This window comes from Phocoena sinus, chromosome 4 (assembly GCF_008692025.1).
Source record: "Phocoena sinus isolate mPhoSin1 chromosome 4, mPhoSin1.pri, whole genome shotgun sequence".
In the NCBI taxonomy this organism is placed as follows: domain Eukaryota; kingdom Metazoa; phylum Chordata; class Mammalia; order Artiodactyla; family Phocoenidae; genus Phocoena; species Phocoena sinus.
In genome coordinates this window covers 142851884-142869494 of record NC_045766.1, presented here as the reverse complement: position 1 = coordinate 142869494, position 17611 = coordinate 142851884, and the positions used below count along the sequence as shown (strand labels likewise).

At 44.6% G+C, this 17611-nt stretch overlaps 1 protein-coding gene across 11 annotated transcripts in view; it reads right to left on the bottom strand.

Moving 5' to 3' along the window:
- Positions 1–17611, bottom strand: part of SLC37A1 (solute carrier family 37 member 1) — an 86061-nt gene that overhangs the window by 16631 nt on the left and 51819 nt on the right. For all 11 annotated transcript variants that reach the window (XR_004349591.1, XM_032629767.1, XM_032629765.1 and 8 more), the window contains 3 exons: positions 9356–9436; positions 4216–4350; positions 927–1017 (listed from right to left, as the gene is read on the bottom strand). Coding sequence is in view for 10 of the 11 variants with exons in the window: in XM_032629767.1 (XP_032485658.1) it covers positions 927–1017; positions 4216–4350; positions 9356–9436 (307 nt within the window). In the remaining variant the exon portion in view is untranslated. The remainder of the gene's footprint in view (positions 1–926; positions 1018–4215; positions 4351–9355; positions 9437–17611) is intronic.

The window sequence follows — 17611 nt, the reverse complement described above, 5'->3', positions numbered from 1 at the left end:
CGGAGGTCGCTGGCCCGGGAAGGAAGCTCCGAAGCCCCGCCTTGACGGGGTCCCTGCTAACACAGGGTGGTCCCCTCGCCGCCTCCACAACCTCCATCCCCGAGAAGCTCAGCCCTCCGGCCTCGGGCTCACATCCACCTCTGCTGGTCCTACGACACTGCCAGGAGTTACTGGTCTGTACTCTGGAGCCCCCATGTCCCAAATGTCTCCTCTTTTCACGTTCGCTAGAGCCTGCTCCTCCGGGGGACCCTGGTTTCTTCGCTTTGTCCTCACACTCCCTGACCCCGGGGCCCAGAGCGTGGGGCCCTCCTTGACCATCCCTGTCCCCATTTAGCCGCGCCTGCGGCCCCTGCACAGGACCTCTCCCCGGAGGAGCTGCTGGTCTCTGCCCATCTTCCCGTGTGGTCGCGCACGGGACGGGGAGTGGGCGTCACTGCGGGGCGAGTCTGCTCTGTCAGAATCTCTGGCTTCAGTCCCTGCTGGACTGGAAATGCGAGACAAAATGTCTGCTCCCCAGAATTAGAGCTCATCTCCAGGAAGCAATTTCCAGGCCAGTTACTCAGCTTTTCTTATCTCAGATCCCTCAGGCCTCTGCTTCTGTTCACCAGCTGCTGTGACCCAAAGTCCGATGCAGCTACATTAAAAGTATGCTGCCCCAGATAGGAAGAACCCCATGGAATTTGTAGCCACAGCCGGGATATACCGTGTCAACCCTTTAAACCTCATACAGGTTATCATTATGGCAATGAAACGTTGCTGTCTGAATTCCTTTTGTCTGTACATTTCTACTAATCACGTTGTTTGATTCAAAAGCATCATGCATCCCTTTCCTTTCCAAGACTGTAGACACCAGCGGATAAAAGGGAGTCCCGATCACACACCCCGCACAGAACTTCCCAGCTGTGACGCTAGCAACAGGTACTCACCTACATTTGTGATGTACAGTGGAAGCCAGAAGAGGAAAGTATAGCTGACCAACTTGGCAAACAGCAGACACAGAGAGAACTCTATCACGCCCTGAAAGAGAGAGAGAGCAGGGGTTCACCCCGAAAGTGGACTCGGCAGGTCTGCTGAAATATGCAATAGAATTACACAGCACTTCATTCCCATAAAAACAGCCCACATCCTGGGTCTGGTCTTAGCACCTCCAGATGCACGGATGCTGTACTGCTGTGGAGGACGTGAGGTAACTGGAGAACTGACCGATACGGACTCTTACCTTTTAAGGCTGAAACTCAACGTCTTGACATCAGATCAGAGTCAATAAAAATACTACTGGTTTAATTCTCACACCATATCTCTCTGAAACTTAGCTATTAAAGGGGTTCTCAAAGGGCACAGATGTCGTGCAGGGTCATCGAGTTACTGAGTATTTACTGGCTACTTCTTTTCCCCCTAAAACTGAGATCACTGCAAAGGACAGAGATCTGGAAACACACAGCACAAACGATTCCTACCATCCTGCAAGATACACAGGCTACCTCCGCCTGCCTGGGACTAGGCAAGCTAGTGGGTGGTGGGGAAACACCCTGCAACCCTGGGTGCCAGAACCCTGCAACGCCCCCTCCCCGTCCAAGTACAAAGGCCCCTCCATGCCTCTGTCTCTTGTTTGTAGAGAAGCTGAAGTCTCCCAGGCCTCCCTGAGTCACAAGGGAATAGGCTTGAGCCGTTAGTAACCAGGATAACAGAGTCACAGAACCTTTCAGTGTCTGACGCACATTCCCGAGTTGTTTTACAGATACTGTAACTGCCACCAGAGGAAAAAGCTGACTGCGTGAGGAGCAGACGGCAGCCATGACGAAGCTGCTTCACCTTCAGCAGTACTGGATCTACGGTTAGCACAGTTCCGAGGACTGGCCTCAAGAGAACGGCATTAACACTGTTGCACATAATAATCTCTGTCTTTGTGGGCATCAAAACGTTGGGTTGACCAAAAAATTCATTTGGGTCTTTCCGTAAGGTGTCATGGAAAATCCTGAACGAACTTATCGGCCAACCCAATAACTGTAGCTTGTTCTGCCCACGCACATAAGCAGGCAGCTAAAATTGTCAGCAAGGAGGTGCCCCAAGTCAACTTCTCCCACTCTGAGAATATGGCATCCTATATCAGCATGAAGAAGTTATAGAAGATGGACCTTCCCCCATGAACCCATAGAAATGGGATGATGTTCTGACAAGGGGGATCTGTCAGCAGCTTTTGGAAGGAAAGAGCTCTCTGCGGGAGATGCCCCTTCTCTCGTCACTTTAGCAGAGCTGTACTGTAACTAACCTTAAACCAGGCACCCCCATGGTCTACGCGTCTCTGGCCTAAGCACACCTGTCAAATCTTTTGATTACACGATACCTTGCCTCACCTGTTGGTTCTTTCCTAGATCAAAGAAGTAAAAATGAAGAATAAGTAATTAACATCAATGGATGACCAGATCTCTTCCTTAGCTTCCCTGTCCGTAAGCCTGTGAACAAATTGTGTGAACAAGATAGCATCTAAAGAAAGATCACAAGAAGTCAACAAGCCTGCACACACTGGGGGATGGTGACAACTCTGACCCCTTATCTCAATGAGTAACTGAGATTTCTTCTCCTTTTCTCTTTAAAAACGTTCATGGCCGAGCAGAATCTTTGGAGGTGGTTTTGGGGACATGAGTCCGCCTTCTCCCCGGTTGTCAGCTTTTCTGGTTAAAGCGACTTTCCGTTCTAACCAACACTTGCCTCTCGAGTGTTGATTTTCGAGGGCAAGCAGCAGAACTGGAGTTTGGTTAACACCCAAAAGGGAGACGTAGATCTCAGTGAGGACACTGAGTTTTGCAGTCTCACGGCTACTGTGAAATGCTTGTTTGTGTTCCATCTTATGTCTGCGTTTACAAAGAGGTGGCCTTTGTGAGACAGTAAGTCCAGATATCACTTGGGAAATCTGAGTGAGAACTCGGGTAGCACTAAGGTACTGACTCCCTCCCCTGCTCCTCCCAGGTTATACCACATAGTTACGAACATCCCTCGAAACTAGGCAAAGCACATAATATGCAATTCATGGCCGTGCCCTCGAAATTAAGCAAGTTATGCTTCCACAGTCAGACCCGGTGTGAGGGTGTGTGTGGGTGGGGCACTGCATGCTTACCATGTGCCTGGCACTGTGCTTACTGTGTAGTTAATGATCTCATTTGATCCCCAGAACAGCATTAAGTAGTAATTTAGGTCCTGAGCCTATATTACAGTGAGGAAATGGAGGCCCAGAGTGGTTAACACCCTTGCCAGGCACACCCAGCTCATCTGCAGCAGGGCCAGGTCAGGCCAGGCCAGGGCTCTGAAGCCTGTTCTCTCCACCACCCCACTTCTATTTACTTTTTAGCAAATTTGAGGTGGCTACACAATAAGGTACAACAGAAAAGTTACTTGTTGTTATTAGCAACATTTCAAAAGTAACTTTTTAATTTAGAACCAGCATGTCCTCTGGCCAGCCCACAGAGATGTCCAGGCCTGGCCTTCAACATTCTCTTCTGGCAGGAGAACGGCAACAGGGTCCTCCACAGCCCAGTTTCATCTGGGCGCTGGCAGAAGTTTCTGTTCGAAAGCCGAAGTTCTCAGTTCTTTCATTTCTGGGCCATGATTCTAAGGCTCTGGGTGTACTGTTTAGTTTCCAGCTCCCACACGGTCACTACGGAGCTTCTGGTTCTCTCTGCTGGTTTTCCCCGAGGCCAGCGTGAGGGAAGCGATCTTGCTGTATGAGACCCATGTCTGTTCCCCTGAATAGGACCCAAGGGCAGGAGCCCAGGTGTTTCTGAGTGTGGCCCATGGGGTCGTCCATGCCGGCCCCCAGGGGCAGGGTGGGGTGTGCTCTCTCCTCGCATCCTGCCTCTGTTCCTGGCTCTGTCTTCAGCACCCTCCACGGCTCCCCGTTAGCAGAACACAGCTCCTCAGAGTCCTCTGCATGGCTCCCCAGATGCTCTGCTGAGGGAGCCCATGAATTTCGTATACATAATATACATATATAATATATTTTATAACTATTAAGAGGCTAACACAACTCCGCAGCCTTATTCATTCCTGAGCTGACCTGTCTGCAACTTCTGATTCATGCTATGGATTTCTAATTTATGGATTACGTGATCCAGAGAATCACAGATTTCTCTTTTTAAGCTTGGTTATCAACAGGCCAGTTTCTGTTCATAGTAAGCATAAATGCCCCCTTTTGAAACTCTCCTGGACAGGTGTACTCACAGGAATTTTCAAGGCCCCTACGAAGCTGATGGCCGCGATGCCGCCGCCGCCACCGTCTGTAGGGAGAATGACCACGTGGTTCTGGTGGCCGGAGCGCTTTCCATCCGACAGCAGTAAGCACTGCATCTCTGGGTCCTGGAGACAGATCCCGTGGAAAAGATAAAAGAAAAGAAAAGAAGAGAAAAGGTGTCACCAGGTAGTCTATTTGGTTGAGGTGTGGTAAGCTGCTCCACTAAAGGTCTTGGGGAACGCCTTGGATAACACCCGCACTGTGGCCATTGCTTTATGACCATTAACATTCACGTGGTTTGGGGAAATACTAACTAAAAACACACAAAACCCTATCCTTTGACCCAACAATTCTAGGACTCTGTGAAAAATAATTTGGGAAGTAGAAAAATACTTATATGATAAAATTAATGTCACACCATCATTGAGAAAAATTGCTAAAGTACATCCATATAAATATCTTGCACTTGTAAAAAAAAAAAAAAGTTTGTGAGATTTGATGACATAGGAAGGTGCTTACGATACATTAAGTAATAAGACATCATTCAAAAAGCACATTTTCATTATGATCTCAAAGAATGTTTAAATATGTACCTATGTAAGTAGGTAACTAAAGGATCTATTTATAGGAAGAAAGAAGCTAAATTCTAAACCGACAATGATTATCACTGAATGGTAGAATTACATGTAATTTGTATGAAATGTCGATAAATTCTTTCCATGATCCTGTATTTTTTTAAGGAGTTCACAAAGGACATACACGATCAAAAACAATATTATTTTAAAATTCATAAACCAATCCCACTATTACATAAATTCTAATTCCAGACATCCCTAAAGGACAAAGTTTATCTTCATTAGGGCTTCCCTGGTGGTGCAGTGGTTCAGAGTCCGCCTGCCGACGCAGGGGACGCGGGTTCGTGCCCCGGTCTGGGAAGATCCCACATGCCGCGGAGCGGCTGGGCCCGTGAGCCATGGCCGCTGAGCCTGCGCGTCCAGAGCCTGTGCTCCGCAACGGGAGAGGCCGCAACAGTGAGAGGCCCGTGTACCGCAAAAAGAAAAAAAGTTTATCTTCATTAAAACAAAGAACTGTGGTCCTCAACTCCGGGGGGTTATCAAGTCAGAGCAAGGATGATCTAAAAGTGTCCTTCATGAGGGCACTCTACAGGTCAAGGATTGAAAAAGCAATGTTTCTATGTATATTGGACTTACCACAAAACCAAATAGGTTTTATCACTATAATCTACACGAGTTAGATTAAAAAATGCAGTTAAATTAAAAAAAAATGACAATGCATTGCGGTATCCCACGCTTGATACTAGAATTCTCTTCCGGTGAAAGACAGAAATTGGGAAACGGGCTGGCAGGTTACAGCAACTGCAGCGCTATGGGCACCGAGCACGCAGCACCTCAGCTCTCGGGCAGCGAGGGCTGCATCACCGAGAAGCCCGGCGCCCACCATGACCCAGGCATTGAGAACCGGCCTTTGGTGAACACGGTCGCAGGTAACCACGTGCAGAACATCCACCTGACGACCATTCCGCAAAGGTATATGAAAACAGAGAATTATGATTTGCGTTTGGAAATAAAGTTTTCTCTCGTGAATTACGCCGGCTGTCCAGTGTAGGAGACGAAATCTGTAGTTCTCAACCCTGGCATCTCCTGGGGGCTCTGGGAGACCCCAGTGCCCAGGCTGCACCCCAGACTGAATACAGCAGTCTCAGGGGCAGGCCCCAGGAGAGCCCGATGTGTAGTCAAGGCTGAGAACCACAGGACAGACTTTTTTAACACTACGTGGTCTGACTGGTAGACCATGAAATACAGCCAGATAAAGGGAAAAAAGAAAGTGAAAAGACTGCTCAGCCAGGACAGTAGTAATTGCAGGTCCAGCACAGAAACCCACCAGGTCACAGCCCTGGGTCAGCACCTGGCCCCTCCTTGCTCTGTAAACTGGGCTGGTTTAAAGCCTTGGTCCAGCCCCTCTGCTCTAAGCCACGAGCAGCCCCTCAGGCAGGCAGGGAAGGCTCTGTCTTCGTTGAGGATGGGCCTCCTGCCCATACCTGCTCATCCTTTATGCACAGTCTGGGGGGTGGGGGCCATCCCAGCCACCCAAGTCCAGTCTTTTGCAGTGTCTGGAGGAGACAGTGGGATGCGTGAGGTCATGGCGGGTTTTCCAAAGCAAATCAGGAGAGCAAGGCTGCCTCTTCCTCAGAGCCAACAGAGACCTGCTGGGAGGACAGGTCGGGGAAGCGGTGTGCCTGGAGCCCCCGGGGGATCTGCTGGGATGGGGAGCCCTCAGTGGGCTGGGGGCTTATTCAGCTGGGGACCCTCCTCTGAGGTTTATACATGCACAGAGTGAAAGGGCTCCGTGTGATGAGAGCAAATGCACACAGGGAGTTTGCACGAATGACGGCTTAGCCCTGCCTCACCGCGTGCTGGCCTCAGGTGGAGTCGCACTGGCACGCTGGGTGGAGAAACCTTCAGCATCAAAACACCCACTCAGCGGTCTTGAAGTGGCTGCTGAGCCACAGCCAATCAGAAAGGCCCTCAGAGGGGTGGGAGAGGGTTGGACTGGGAGGTTGGGGTTAGCAGGTGGAAACTGGTATATAGAGAATGGATAAACGACAAGGTCCTCCTGTAGAGCACAGGGTACTCTGGTCAATATCCTGTGATAAACCATAATAGAAAAGAAAATGAAAAAGAATATATATGTATGTATAACTGAGTCACTTTGCTGTACAGCAGGAACTAACACGATGTCGTAATTCAACTATATGTCAATGAAAATAAAATTTTTAAAAAGATAAACAAAAATAAATAAAAAATAAGAACACAAAATGGAAAGAATTTAAAAAGAAAAAAAATAAAGAAAGACCCTCAGAGCAGCCAAGGATGACATGGAGGACATGTGACTACAAAGACGACAGAGGTCGACATCCCCAAGATGACATGATAAACACCCACGAGGGCTGGACGCAGGTCCGCCGTGTGACAAGAGACCCCGGAGCCTCTTTCTCTTTGTTCACATTCTCTTCCTTGCCCACCGCCTTCTTTACGTATTTCCCCACGAAGTCTAAGAACCATGCCTGGCATAGAAGGGAATTAAGCAGTCCCAGGTGAAAAGCAGTGGTGATCAGGGTCCTGGGTTAAGGCTCCACTCTGAGCCCGTGGATCTGAGCCAGGTCACTCTGGGAAAGGTGACACCAGTGTGTCTTGCCAAACGTGTGGGACATCCCGCCTGCTGACCCAGGAGCCACCTCCAGCACGTGAGCTCTCCACACTACGGAAGGTTGGGGACCAGATAAAGCCTGGTTAGCACGCAGGGGCCAGTTGAAAGGGGACACCCGTCCACTGCGGCCAACACCTGCCCGGTCATGTCCACATCAAAGTCAGCCTGTGGCGTGGCCGGGCCTGAAACAGGACCTATGGGGGCCTCTAAATATGTAACTGTCTCTTTGGTGACATGTTAGTAAATAGACTTTAATAGAAGGAACAGAAAAAAGGAAGAGGGAAGTTATGCTCAGAAGACAGAGCTAGCTTTACTGGTCAGTAACTACGTGAGAACACAGGGCCTGGCTCTTGCCTCAGGGAAAATAAGTCTTCAGTAACAAGCGGAGACGAATTATAGCCATTTGGACATTGATTAAGACCTGATGCTATGGACTGACATTTGTGTTCCCCCCAAATCTGTATGTTGAACCCCCATCTCTAATATGATGGTATTAGGAGGTGGGGGTCTTTGGGAGGTAATGAGGCCATGTGGGTGGAGCCCGCATGATGGGATTAATACCCTTATAGGAAGAGACCGCAGAGAACTTGCTTCTCTCCCTGCTGTTTCACCTGAGGATCCACAGAGAAGGTGGCTGCCTGCCAGCCAGGAAGAAGCCTCTCACCAGACGTCAGACCTGCTGGTGCCTTGATCTGGGACTTCCCAGCCTCCAGAAACAAATGTTTGAAATGTGAGAAATAAACGTTTACTGTTTAAGCCACCCAGTCTAGGGTATTTTTGTTACAGCAGCCCAATCTAAGACGCCTGCTTCTGATGCAAACTCAGAAGTGAGTAGAGATTTTAAAGCATTTCAGTTGAATTTCACTAAGATCTAAGAACCAAGATGCATGAGACACCATTTTCCCCTCTTCCATTATTTCAACCACCAGAAATAACTTCCTTGGGCACTAAAGAAAAAAAAGTAAGAAGCCTGTTTAGTACATTTATCCTTTAAGCTAACTGACTTAAAAAGAAAAGAGAGTATCTTATACTTTCAAGAATTAAAACCAAACCTAAAATGCCCTTGCGGCTCCATGTGGTCAGCTAGGCAGAAGCAATGGGAGGAATTTCTTGGAAGGACAGTCATCCCTTGGTACCCGGGATCCGTAGGGAGTTGGTCCCAGGGATCCCCCGCGGAGACCAAAATCTGCAGATGCTCAAGTCCCTCACGCACAATGGCCTAGTACAGTCAGCCCTTGTATGGGCGGGTTCGCATCTGTGGATACGGAGGCTGACTGCATCTTGAAAGGAGAGGGGAGGGTGAGCCCAGCGCTGGGGAAGAGCCCTGGACTGCATCCTGGCCTCCCCACTTGTGAAGGGGACCAGGCAGGGAACTGAGCATCTCCGTGCCTCAACTTCCCCTTCTGTATAACGGAGGGGCAGTGAAGGGGTGGAGGGCTGGAAGTCGACTTTCTATGTTGCCTTCGGGTCACTCTTATTATTCCCAGACCACCTACGCTCTCTCCACCTGAAACCCCTTTGGGCCACGTGTGTGCAGACTCACTCCTCACCTCCTTGACAGCTCCACGCAAAGCCACCAGCTTCGGGAAGCTCCCAACACCAGGCCTGAATTAGTGCCTGCTCGGTCCTCTGGGTGGCTCTGTCTGCTGCTAGTTTTCTCTCTACCTCGCACTCGTCCCACCCCAGGATGTGAGTTCCACAGGACACTGGGACTGATGTCCATGGCACCGGTGCTGCAACCCTGAGTGCTGCAGACAGCTGTCGGATGAATGAATCGCTTACAAATTGGATTCACAAACTAACAAAGGCAAACTGCAGAAATACAAGGCCCTGGATGTCTGTGACAGATGTCGCTGAGGCAGGACTCTGCCTTCCTGCCAAGTGGCCTCACGTGCAACTCACCAGAGGTTTGTTCCTCTCCTCGGTTAGCGCTTGCTTCTGCAGCCGAAATCTGTGCGTGCCGTTCTCGTAGCTTTCTGGATGCTGGGAGAAAAAAATGGAATTACAGCGATTACCGAATCAATGGACAGAAATTGCACCTAAACTCACTGCAGCAAGGACACGAAATAGCTCCACAAAAATGCTATCAAGGGAAAATAAGACAAATGATTAAAACAAAACAAAGGCTAGTCAGTTTAATCTCAAGGCTCCAGACCCTCAGATCACGGAGGGTGAAAATCAAATCCTTTCCTGAAGAATGATCCAGGACCGAGGAATAAAGAAACGTAAAACTGCCGATGAAGGCAGCTTAACTCTCCTTAACGGCTTTGACATTTCTAAACGACTTTTCCTCTAACCAGTGAAAACCAGAGTCCCTTCCTACAACAGCAGATCGATTCGGAAGGAAGAAAACACCCTCCACATCCTCCACATAGAAGGAGAGCATGGCTTGCCAGATAAGACTGAGCTCGACCACTGGGGCCACGGTGTATGTGCGTGTGTGTGTGTGTGTACAGTGAACGTATGTTTTAATTTCTCTTGGATACACCGAGGAGTGAAATTGCTGGGTCATATGGTGACTCTATGCTTAACCTTTTGAGGAATTGCCAGACTGCTTTCCAAAGTGGTTGCACCATTTTAACATCCCCACCAGCAGTGCATGAGGGTTCCGGTTTACTATTATCTGTCTTTTTGATTCTAGCCATCTTAGTGGGTCTGAAGTGGTATCTCATTGTGATTTTGATTACACTTCCGATGGCCAATGATGCTAAACACCTTTTCATGCGCTTACTGGCCATTTATTTATCTTCTCTGGCAAAATGTCTCTTCAGATCCTTTGCCCCCTTTTAAACTAGCTTGTCTTTTTATTACCGAGTTCTAAGTGTTCTTTATGCATTCTAGATACAAGTCTTTCATCAGATATATGATTTGCACATATTGTATCCCATTCTTTGGGTTGTATTTTCACTTTCTTGATGGTACCCTTTGAAGCATAAAAGTTTTAAATTCAGTGAAGTCCAATTTATCTATTTTTCCTTCCACCCCTTGTGATTTTGGTGTCATATCTAAGAAGACTTTGCTTAATCCAAGGTCATGAAGATGTCCTCCTATATTTTCTTCTAGGAGTTTTATAGTTTTAGCTCTCACATTTAGGTCTTTGATGCATTTAAATGTTGCGTACGCCGTGACAAACAGTTCCCAATTCACTTTGCCTGTGGATACCCAGCTGTCCCAGCACCACATGTTAAAAAGATTATCCTTTCCCCACTGAATGGTCCTAGCGCCTTGTCAAAAAACTGACCATAAGTATGAGGGTTTAATTTCTGAATTCAGTTCTATTCCATCGATCTGTATGTCTACCCTTACGATAGGAATACAGAGTCTTTTTTTTTTTTTTTTTTTTTTTTTTTTAACATCTTTATTGGGGTATAATTGCTTTACAATGGTGTGTTAGTTTCTGCTTTATAACAGAGTGAATCAGCTATACATATACATGTGCTCCCATGTGTCTTCCCTCTTGCGTCTCCCTCCCTCCCACTCTCCCCCTCCCAACCCTCCAGGCTGTCCCAAAGCCCCGAGCTAATATCCCTGTGCCTTGCGGCTGCTTCCCCCCAGCTATCTACCTTACTACGTTTGTTAGTGTGTATATGTCCATGACTCTCTCTCGCCCTGTCAAAACTCACCCCTCCCCCTCCCCATACCCTCAAGTCCGTTCTCCAGTAGGTCTGCGCCTCTATTCCTGTCTTATCCCTAGGTTCTTCATGACATTTTTTCCCCTTAAATTCCATATATATGTGTTAGCATACGGTATTTGTCTTTGTCTTTCTGACTTACTTCGCTCTGTATGACAGACTCTAGGTCTATCCATCTCATTACAAATATCTCAATTTCATTTCGCTTTAAGGCTGAGTTAATATTCCATTGTGTATATGTGCCACATCTTCTTTATCCATTCGTCCGATGATGGGCGCTTAGGTTCTTTCCATCTCCGGGCTATTGTAAATAGAGCTGCAATGAACATTTTGGTACATGACTCTTTTTGAATTTTGGTTTTCTCAGGGTATATGCCCAGTAGTGGGATTGCTGGGTCATATGGTAATTCTATTTGTAGTTTTTTAAGGAACCTCCATACTGTTCTCCATAGTGGCTGAACCAATTCACATTCCCACCAGCAGTGCAAGAGTGTCCCCTTTTCTCCACACCCTCTCCAGCATTTATTGTTTCTAGATTTTTTGATGATGGCCATTCTGACTGGTGTGAGATGATATCTCATTGTAGTTTTGATTTGCATTTCTCTAATGATTAATGATGTTGAGCATTCTTTCATGTGTTTGTTGGCATTCTGTATATCTTCTTTGGAGAAATGTCTGTTTAGGTCTTCTGCCCATTTTTGGATGGGGTTGTTTGTTTTTTTGTTATTGAGCTGCATGAGCTGCTTGTAAATTTTGGAGATTAATCCTTTGTCAGTTGCTTCATTTGCAAATGTTTTCTCCCATTCTGAGGGTTGTCTTTTGGTCTTGATTATGGTTTCCTTTGCTGTGCAAAAGCTTTGAAGTTTCATTAGGTCCCATTTGTTTATTTTTGTTTTTATTTCCATTACTCTAGGAGGTGGGTCAGAAAGGATCTTGCTGTGATTTATGTCATAGAGTGTTCTTCCTATGTTTTCCTCTAAGAGTTTGATAGTTTCTGGCCTTACATTTAGGTCTTTAATCCATTTTGAGCTTATTTTTGTGTATGGTGTTAGGGAGTGATCTAATCTCATACTTTTACATGTACCTGTCCAGTTTTCCCAGCACCATTTATTGAAGAGGCTGTCCTTTCTCCACTGTACATTCCTGCCTCCTTTATCAAAGATAAGGTGTCCATATGTGCGTGGGTTTATCTCTGGGCTTTCTATCCTGTTCCACTGATCTATCTTTCTGTTTTTGTGCCAGTACCATACTGTCTTGATTACTGTTGCTTTGTAGTATAGTCTGAAGTCAGGGAGCCTGATTCCTCCAGCTCCTTTTTTCGTTCTCAAGATTGCTTTGGCTATTCGGGGTCTTTTGTGTTTCCATACAAATTGCGAAATTTTTTGTTCTAGTTCTGTGAAAAATGCCAGTGGTAGTTTGATAGGGATTGCATTGAATCTGTAGATTGCTTTGGGTAGTAGAGTCATTTTCACAATGTTGATTCTTCCCATCCAAGAACATGGTATATCTCTCCATCTATTTGTATCATCTTTAATTTCTTTCATCAGTGTCTTATAATTTTCTGCATACAGGTCTTTCGTATCCTTAGGTAGGTTTATTCCTAGATATTTTATTCTTTTTGTTGCAATGGTAAATGGGAGTGTTTTCTTGATTTCACTTTCAGATTTTTCATCATTAGTATATAGGAATGCCAGAGATTTCTGTGCATTAATTTTGTATCCTGCTACTTTACCAAATTCATTGATTAGCTCTAGTAGTTTTCTGGTAGCATCTTTAGGATTCTCTATGTATAGTATCATGTCATCTGCAAACAGTGACAGCTTTACTTCTTCTTTTCCGATGTGGATTCCTTTTATTTCCTTTTCTTCTCTGATTGCTGTGGCTAAAACTTCCAAAACTATGTTGAATAAGAGTGGTGAGAGTGGGCAACCTTGTCTTGTTCCTGATCTTAGTGGAAATGCCTTCAGTTTTTCACCATTGAGGATGATGTTTGCTGTGGGCTTGTCATATATGGCCTTTATTATGTTGAGGAAAGTTCCCTCTATGCCTACTTTCTGCAGGGTTTTTATCATAAATGGGTGTTGAATTTTGTCAAAAGCTTTCTCTGCATCTATTGAGATGATCATATGGTTTTTCTCCTTCAATTTGTTAATATGGTTTATCACATTGATAGATTTGCGTATATTGAAGAATCCTTGCATTCCTGGAATAAACCCCACTTGATCATGGTGTATGATCCTTTTAATGTGCTGTTGGATTCTGTTTGCTAGTATTTTGTTGAGGATTTTTGCATCTATGTTCATCAGTGATATTGGCCTGTAGTTTTCTTTCTTTGTGACATCCTTGTCTGGTTTTGGTATCAAGGTGATGGTGGCCTCGTAGAAGGAATTTGGGAGTGTTCCTCCCTCTGCTATATTTTGGAAGAGTTCGAGAAGGATAGGTGTTAGCTCTTCTCTAAACGTTTGATAGAATTCACCTGTGAAGCCATCTGGTCCTGGGCTTTTGTTTGTTGGAAGATTTTTAATCACAGTTTCAATTTCAGTGCTTGTGATTGGTCTGTTCATATTTTCTATTTCTTCCTGATTCAGTCTTGGCAGGTTGTGCATTTCTAAGAATTTGTCCATTTCTTCCAGATTGTCCATTTTATTGGCATAGAGTTGCTTGTAGTAATCTCTCATGATTTTTTTTATTTCTGCAGTGTCAGTTGTTATTTCTCCTTTCTCATTTCTAATTCTATTGATTTGAGTCTTCTCCCTTTTTTTCTTGATGAGTCTGGCTAGTGGTTTATCTATTTTGTTTATCTTCTCAAAGAACCAGCTTTTAGTTTTATTGATCTTTGCTATCGTTTCCTTCATTTCTTTTTCATTTATTTCTGATCTGATTTTTATGATTTCTTTCCTTCTGCTAGCTTTGGGGCTTTTTTGTTCTTCTTTCTCTAATTGCTTGAGGTGCAAGGTTAGGTTGTTTATTCGAGATGTTTCCTGCTTCTTAAGGTGGGCTTGTATTGCTATAAACTTCCCCCTTAGAACTGCTTTTGCTGCATCCCATAGGTTTTGGGCCGTTGTGTCTCCATTGTCATTTGTTTCTAGGTATTTTTTTATTTCCTCTTTGATTTCTTCAGTGATCACTTCATTATTAAGTAGTGTATTGTTTAGCCTCCATGTGTTTGTATATTTTACAGATCTTTTCCTGTAATTGATATCTAGTCTCATGGCGTTGTGGTCAGAAAAGATACTTGATACAATTTCAATTTTCTTAAATTTACCAAGGCTTGATTTGTGACCCAAGATATGATCTATCCTGGAGAATGTTCCATGAGCACTTGAGAAAAATGTGTATTCTGTTGTTTTTGGATGGAGTGTCCTATAAATATCAATTAAGTCCATCTTGTTTAATGTATCATTTAAAGCTTGTGTTTCCTTATTTATTTTCATTTTGGATGATCTGTCCATGGGTGAAAGTGGGGTGTTAAAGTCCCCTACTATGAATGTGTTACTGTCAATTTCCCCTTTTATGGCTGTTAGTATTTGCCTTACGTATTGAGGTGCTCCTATGTTGGGTGCATAAATATTTACAATTGTTATATCTTCTTCTTGGATCGATCCCTTGATCATTATGTAGTGTCCTTCTTTATCCCTTTTAATAGTCCTTATTTTAAAGTCTATTTTGTCTGATATGAGAATTGCTACTCCAGCTTTCTTTTGGTTTCCATTTGCATGGAATATCTTTTTCCATCCCCTTACTTTCAGTCTGTATGTGTCTCTAGGTCTGAGGTGGGTCTCTTGTAGACAGCATATATAAGGGTCTTGTTTTTGTATCCATTCAGCCAATCTGTGTCTTTTGGTGGGAGCATTTAGTCCATTTACATTTAAGGTAATTATCGATATGTATGTTCCTATTCCCATTTTCTATATTGTTTTGGGTTCGTTATTATAGGTCGTTTCCTTGTTTTGCATTTCTTATCTAGAGAAGTTCCTTTAGCATTTGTTGTAAAGCTGGTTTGGTGGTGCTGAACTCTCTCAGCTTTTGCTTGTCTGTAAAGATTTTAATTTCTCCATCAAATCTGAATGAGATCCTTGCTGGGTAGAGTAGTCTTGGTTGCAGGTTTTTCTCCTTCATCACTTTCAGTATGTCCTGCCACTCCCTTCTGGCTTGTAGGGTTTCTGCTGAGAGATCAGCTGTTAACCTTATGGGGATTCCCTTGTGTGTTATTTGTTGTTTTTCCCTTGCTGCTTTTAATATGCTTTCTTTGTATTTAATTTTTGATAGTTTGATTAATATGTGTCTTGGCGTATTTCTCCTTGTATTTATCCTGTATGGGACTCTCTGTGCTTCCTGGACTTGATTAACTATTTCCTTTCCCATATTAGGGAAGTTTTCAACTATAATCTCTTCAAATATTTTCTCAGTCCCTTTCTTTTTTTCTTCTTCTTCTGGAACCCCTATAATTCGAATGTTGGTGCGTTTAATGTTGTCCCAGAGCTCTCTGAGACTGTCCTCAGTTCTTTTCATTCTTTTTTCTTTATTCTGCTCTGCAGTAGTTATTTCCACTACTTTATCTTCCAGGTCACTTATCCGTTCTTCTGCCTCAGTTATTCTGCTATTGATCCTATCTAGAGTACTTTTAATTTCATTTATTGCGTTGTTCATCGTTGCTTGTTTCATCTTTAGTTCTTGTAGGTCCTTGTTAACTGTTTCTTGCATTTTGTCCATCCTACTTCCAAGATTTCGGATCATCCTTACTATCATTATTCTGAATTCTTTTTCAGGTAGATTGCCTATTTCCTCTTCATTTGTTAGGTCTGGTGGGTTTTTATCTTGCTCCTTCATCTGCTGTGTGTTTTTCTGTCTTCTCATTTTGCTTATCTTACTGTGTTTGGGGTCTCCTTTTTCAGGCTGCACGTTCGTAGTTCCCGTTGTTTTTGATGTCTGTCTCCAGTGGCTAAGGGTGTTTCAGCGGGTTGTGTAGGCTTCCTGGTGGAGGGGACTAGTGCCTGTGTTGTGCTGGATGAGGCTGGATCTTGTCTCTCTAGTGGGCAGGTTCACGTCTGGTGGTGTGTTTTGGGGTGTCTGTGGCCTTGTTATGATTTTAGGCAGCCTCTCTGCTAATGGGTGGGGTTGTGTTCCTGTTTTGCTAGTTGTTTGGCATAGGTTGTCCAGCACTGTGGCTTGCTGGTCGTTGAGTGAAGCTGGGTGCTGGTGTTAAGATGGAGGTCTGTGGGAGATTTCCACCGTTTAATATTATGTGGAGCTGGGAGGTCTCTTGTTGATCAGTGTCCTGAAGTTGGCTCTCCTACCTCAGAGGCAGAGCCCTGCCTCCTGGGCTGGAGCACCAAGAGCCTTTCATCCACACGGCTCAGAATAAAAGGGAGGAAAAGTAGAGAGAATTATTAGAAGTATGAGGAAAGAAAGAAGGAAAGGAGGAAAGGAAGGAAGGAAGAAAGAAGCAAAGAAGGAAAGAAAGGAGGGAGGGAGGGAGGAAGGAAGGAAGGAAGGAGGGAAAGAAGGAGAAAATGTAGAGAGAATTAGTAGAAGTATGAGGAAAGAAAGAGGGAAAGGAGGAAAGGAAGGAAGGAAGAAAGAAGCAAAGAAGGAAAGAAAGGAGGGAGGGAGGGAGGGAGGAAGGAAGGAAAGAAGGAGGGAAAGAAGGAGAAAATGTAGAGAGAATTAGTAGAAGTTTGAGGAAAGAGAGAAGGAAAGGAGGAAAGGAAGGAAGGAAGAAAGAAGCAAAGAAGGAAAGAAAGGAGGGAGGGAGGGAGGAAGGAAGGAAGGTAGGAGGGAAAGAAGGAGAAAATGTAGAGAGAATTAGTAGAAGTATGAGGAAAGAAAGAAGGAAAGGAGGAAAGGAAGGAAGGAAGAAAGAAGCAAAGAAGGAAAGAAAGGGAGGGAGGGGAGAAGGAAGGAAGGAAGGAGGGAAAGAAGGAGAAAATGTAGAGAGAATTAGTAGAAGTTTGAGGAAAGAAAGAAGGAAAGGAGGAAAGGAGGAAAGGAAGGAAGGAAGAAAGAAGCAAAGAAGGAAAGAAAGGAGAGAGGGAGGGAGGGAGGAAGGGAGGAAGGAAGGAGGGAAAGAAGGAAAAAAGACAGAAAGAAAGAAGATACAGTAAAAATAAAATAAAGTATAATATAGTTATTGTACTAAAAAATATTTAGAAAGAAAGAAAAAAAAAAAAAAAAAGAACAGATAGAACCCTAGGACAAATGTTGGAAACAAAGCTATACAGAGAAAATCTTACACAGAAGCATACACATACGTGTTCACAAAGAGAGGCAAAGGGGGAAAAATCCTAAATCCTGCTCCCAGAGACCACCTCCTCAACCTGGGATGATTCGCTGTCTAAAGGAGGGAAGGAAGGAAGGAAGGAAAGAAAGAACGAAGGTAAAGTACAATAAAGTTATTACAATTAAAATTAATTATTAAGAAAAAAAAATTTTTTTTTAAAAAAAACCATGGACGGATAGAGCCCTAGGACAAATGTTGGAAGCAAAGCTATACAGAGAAAATCTTACACAGAAGCATACACATACA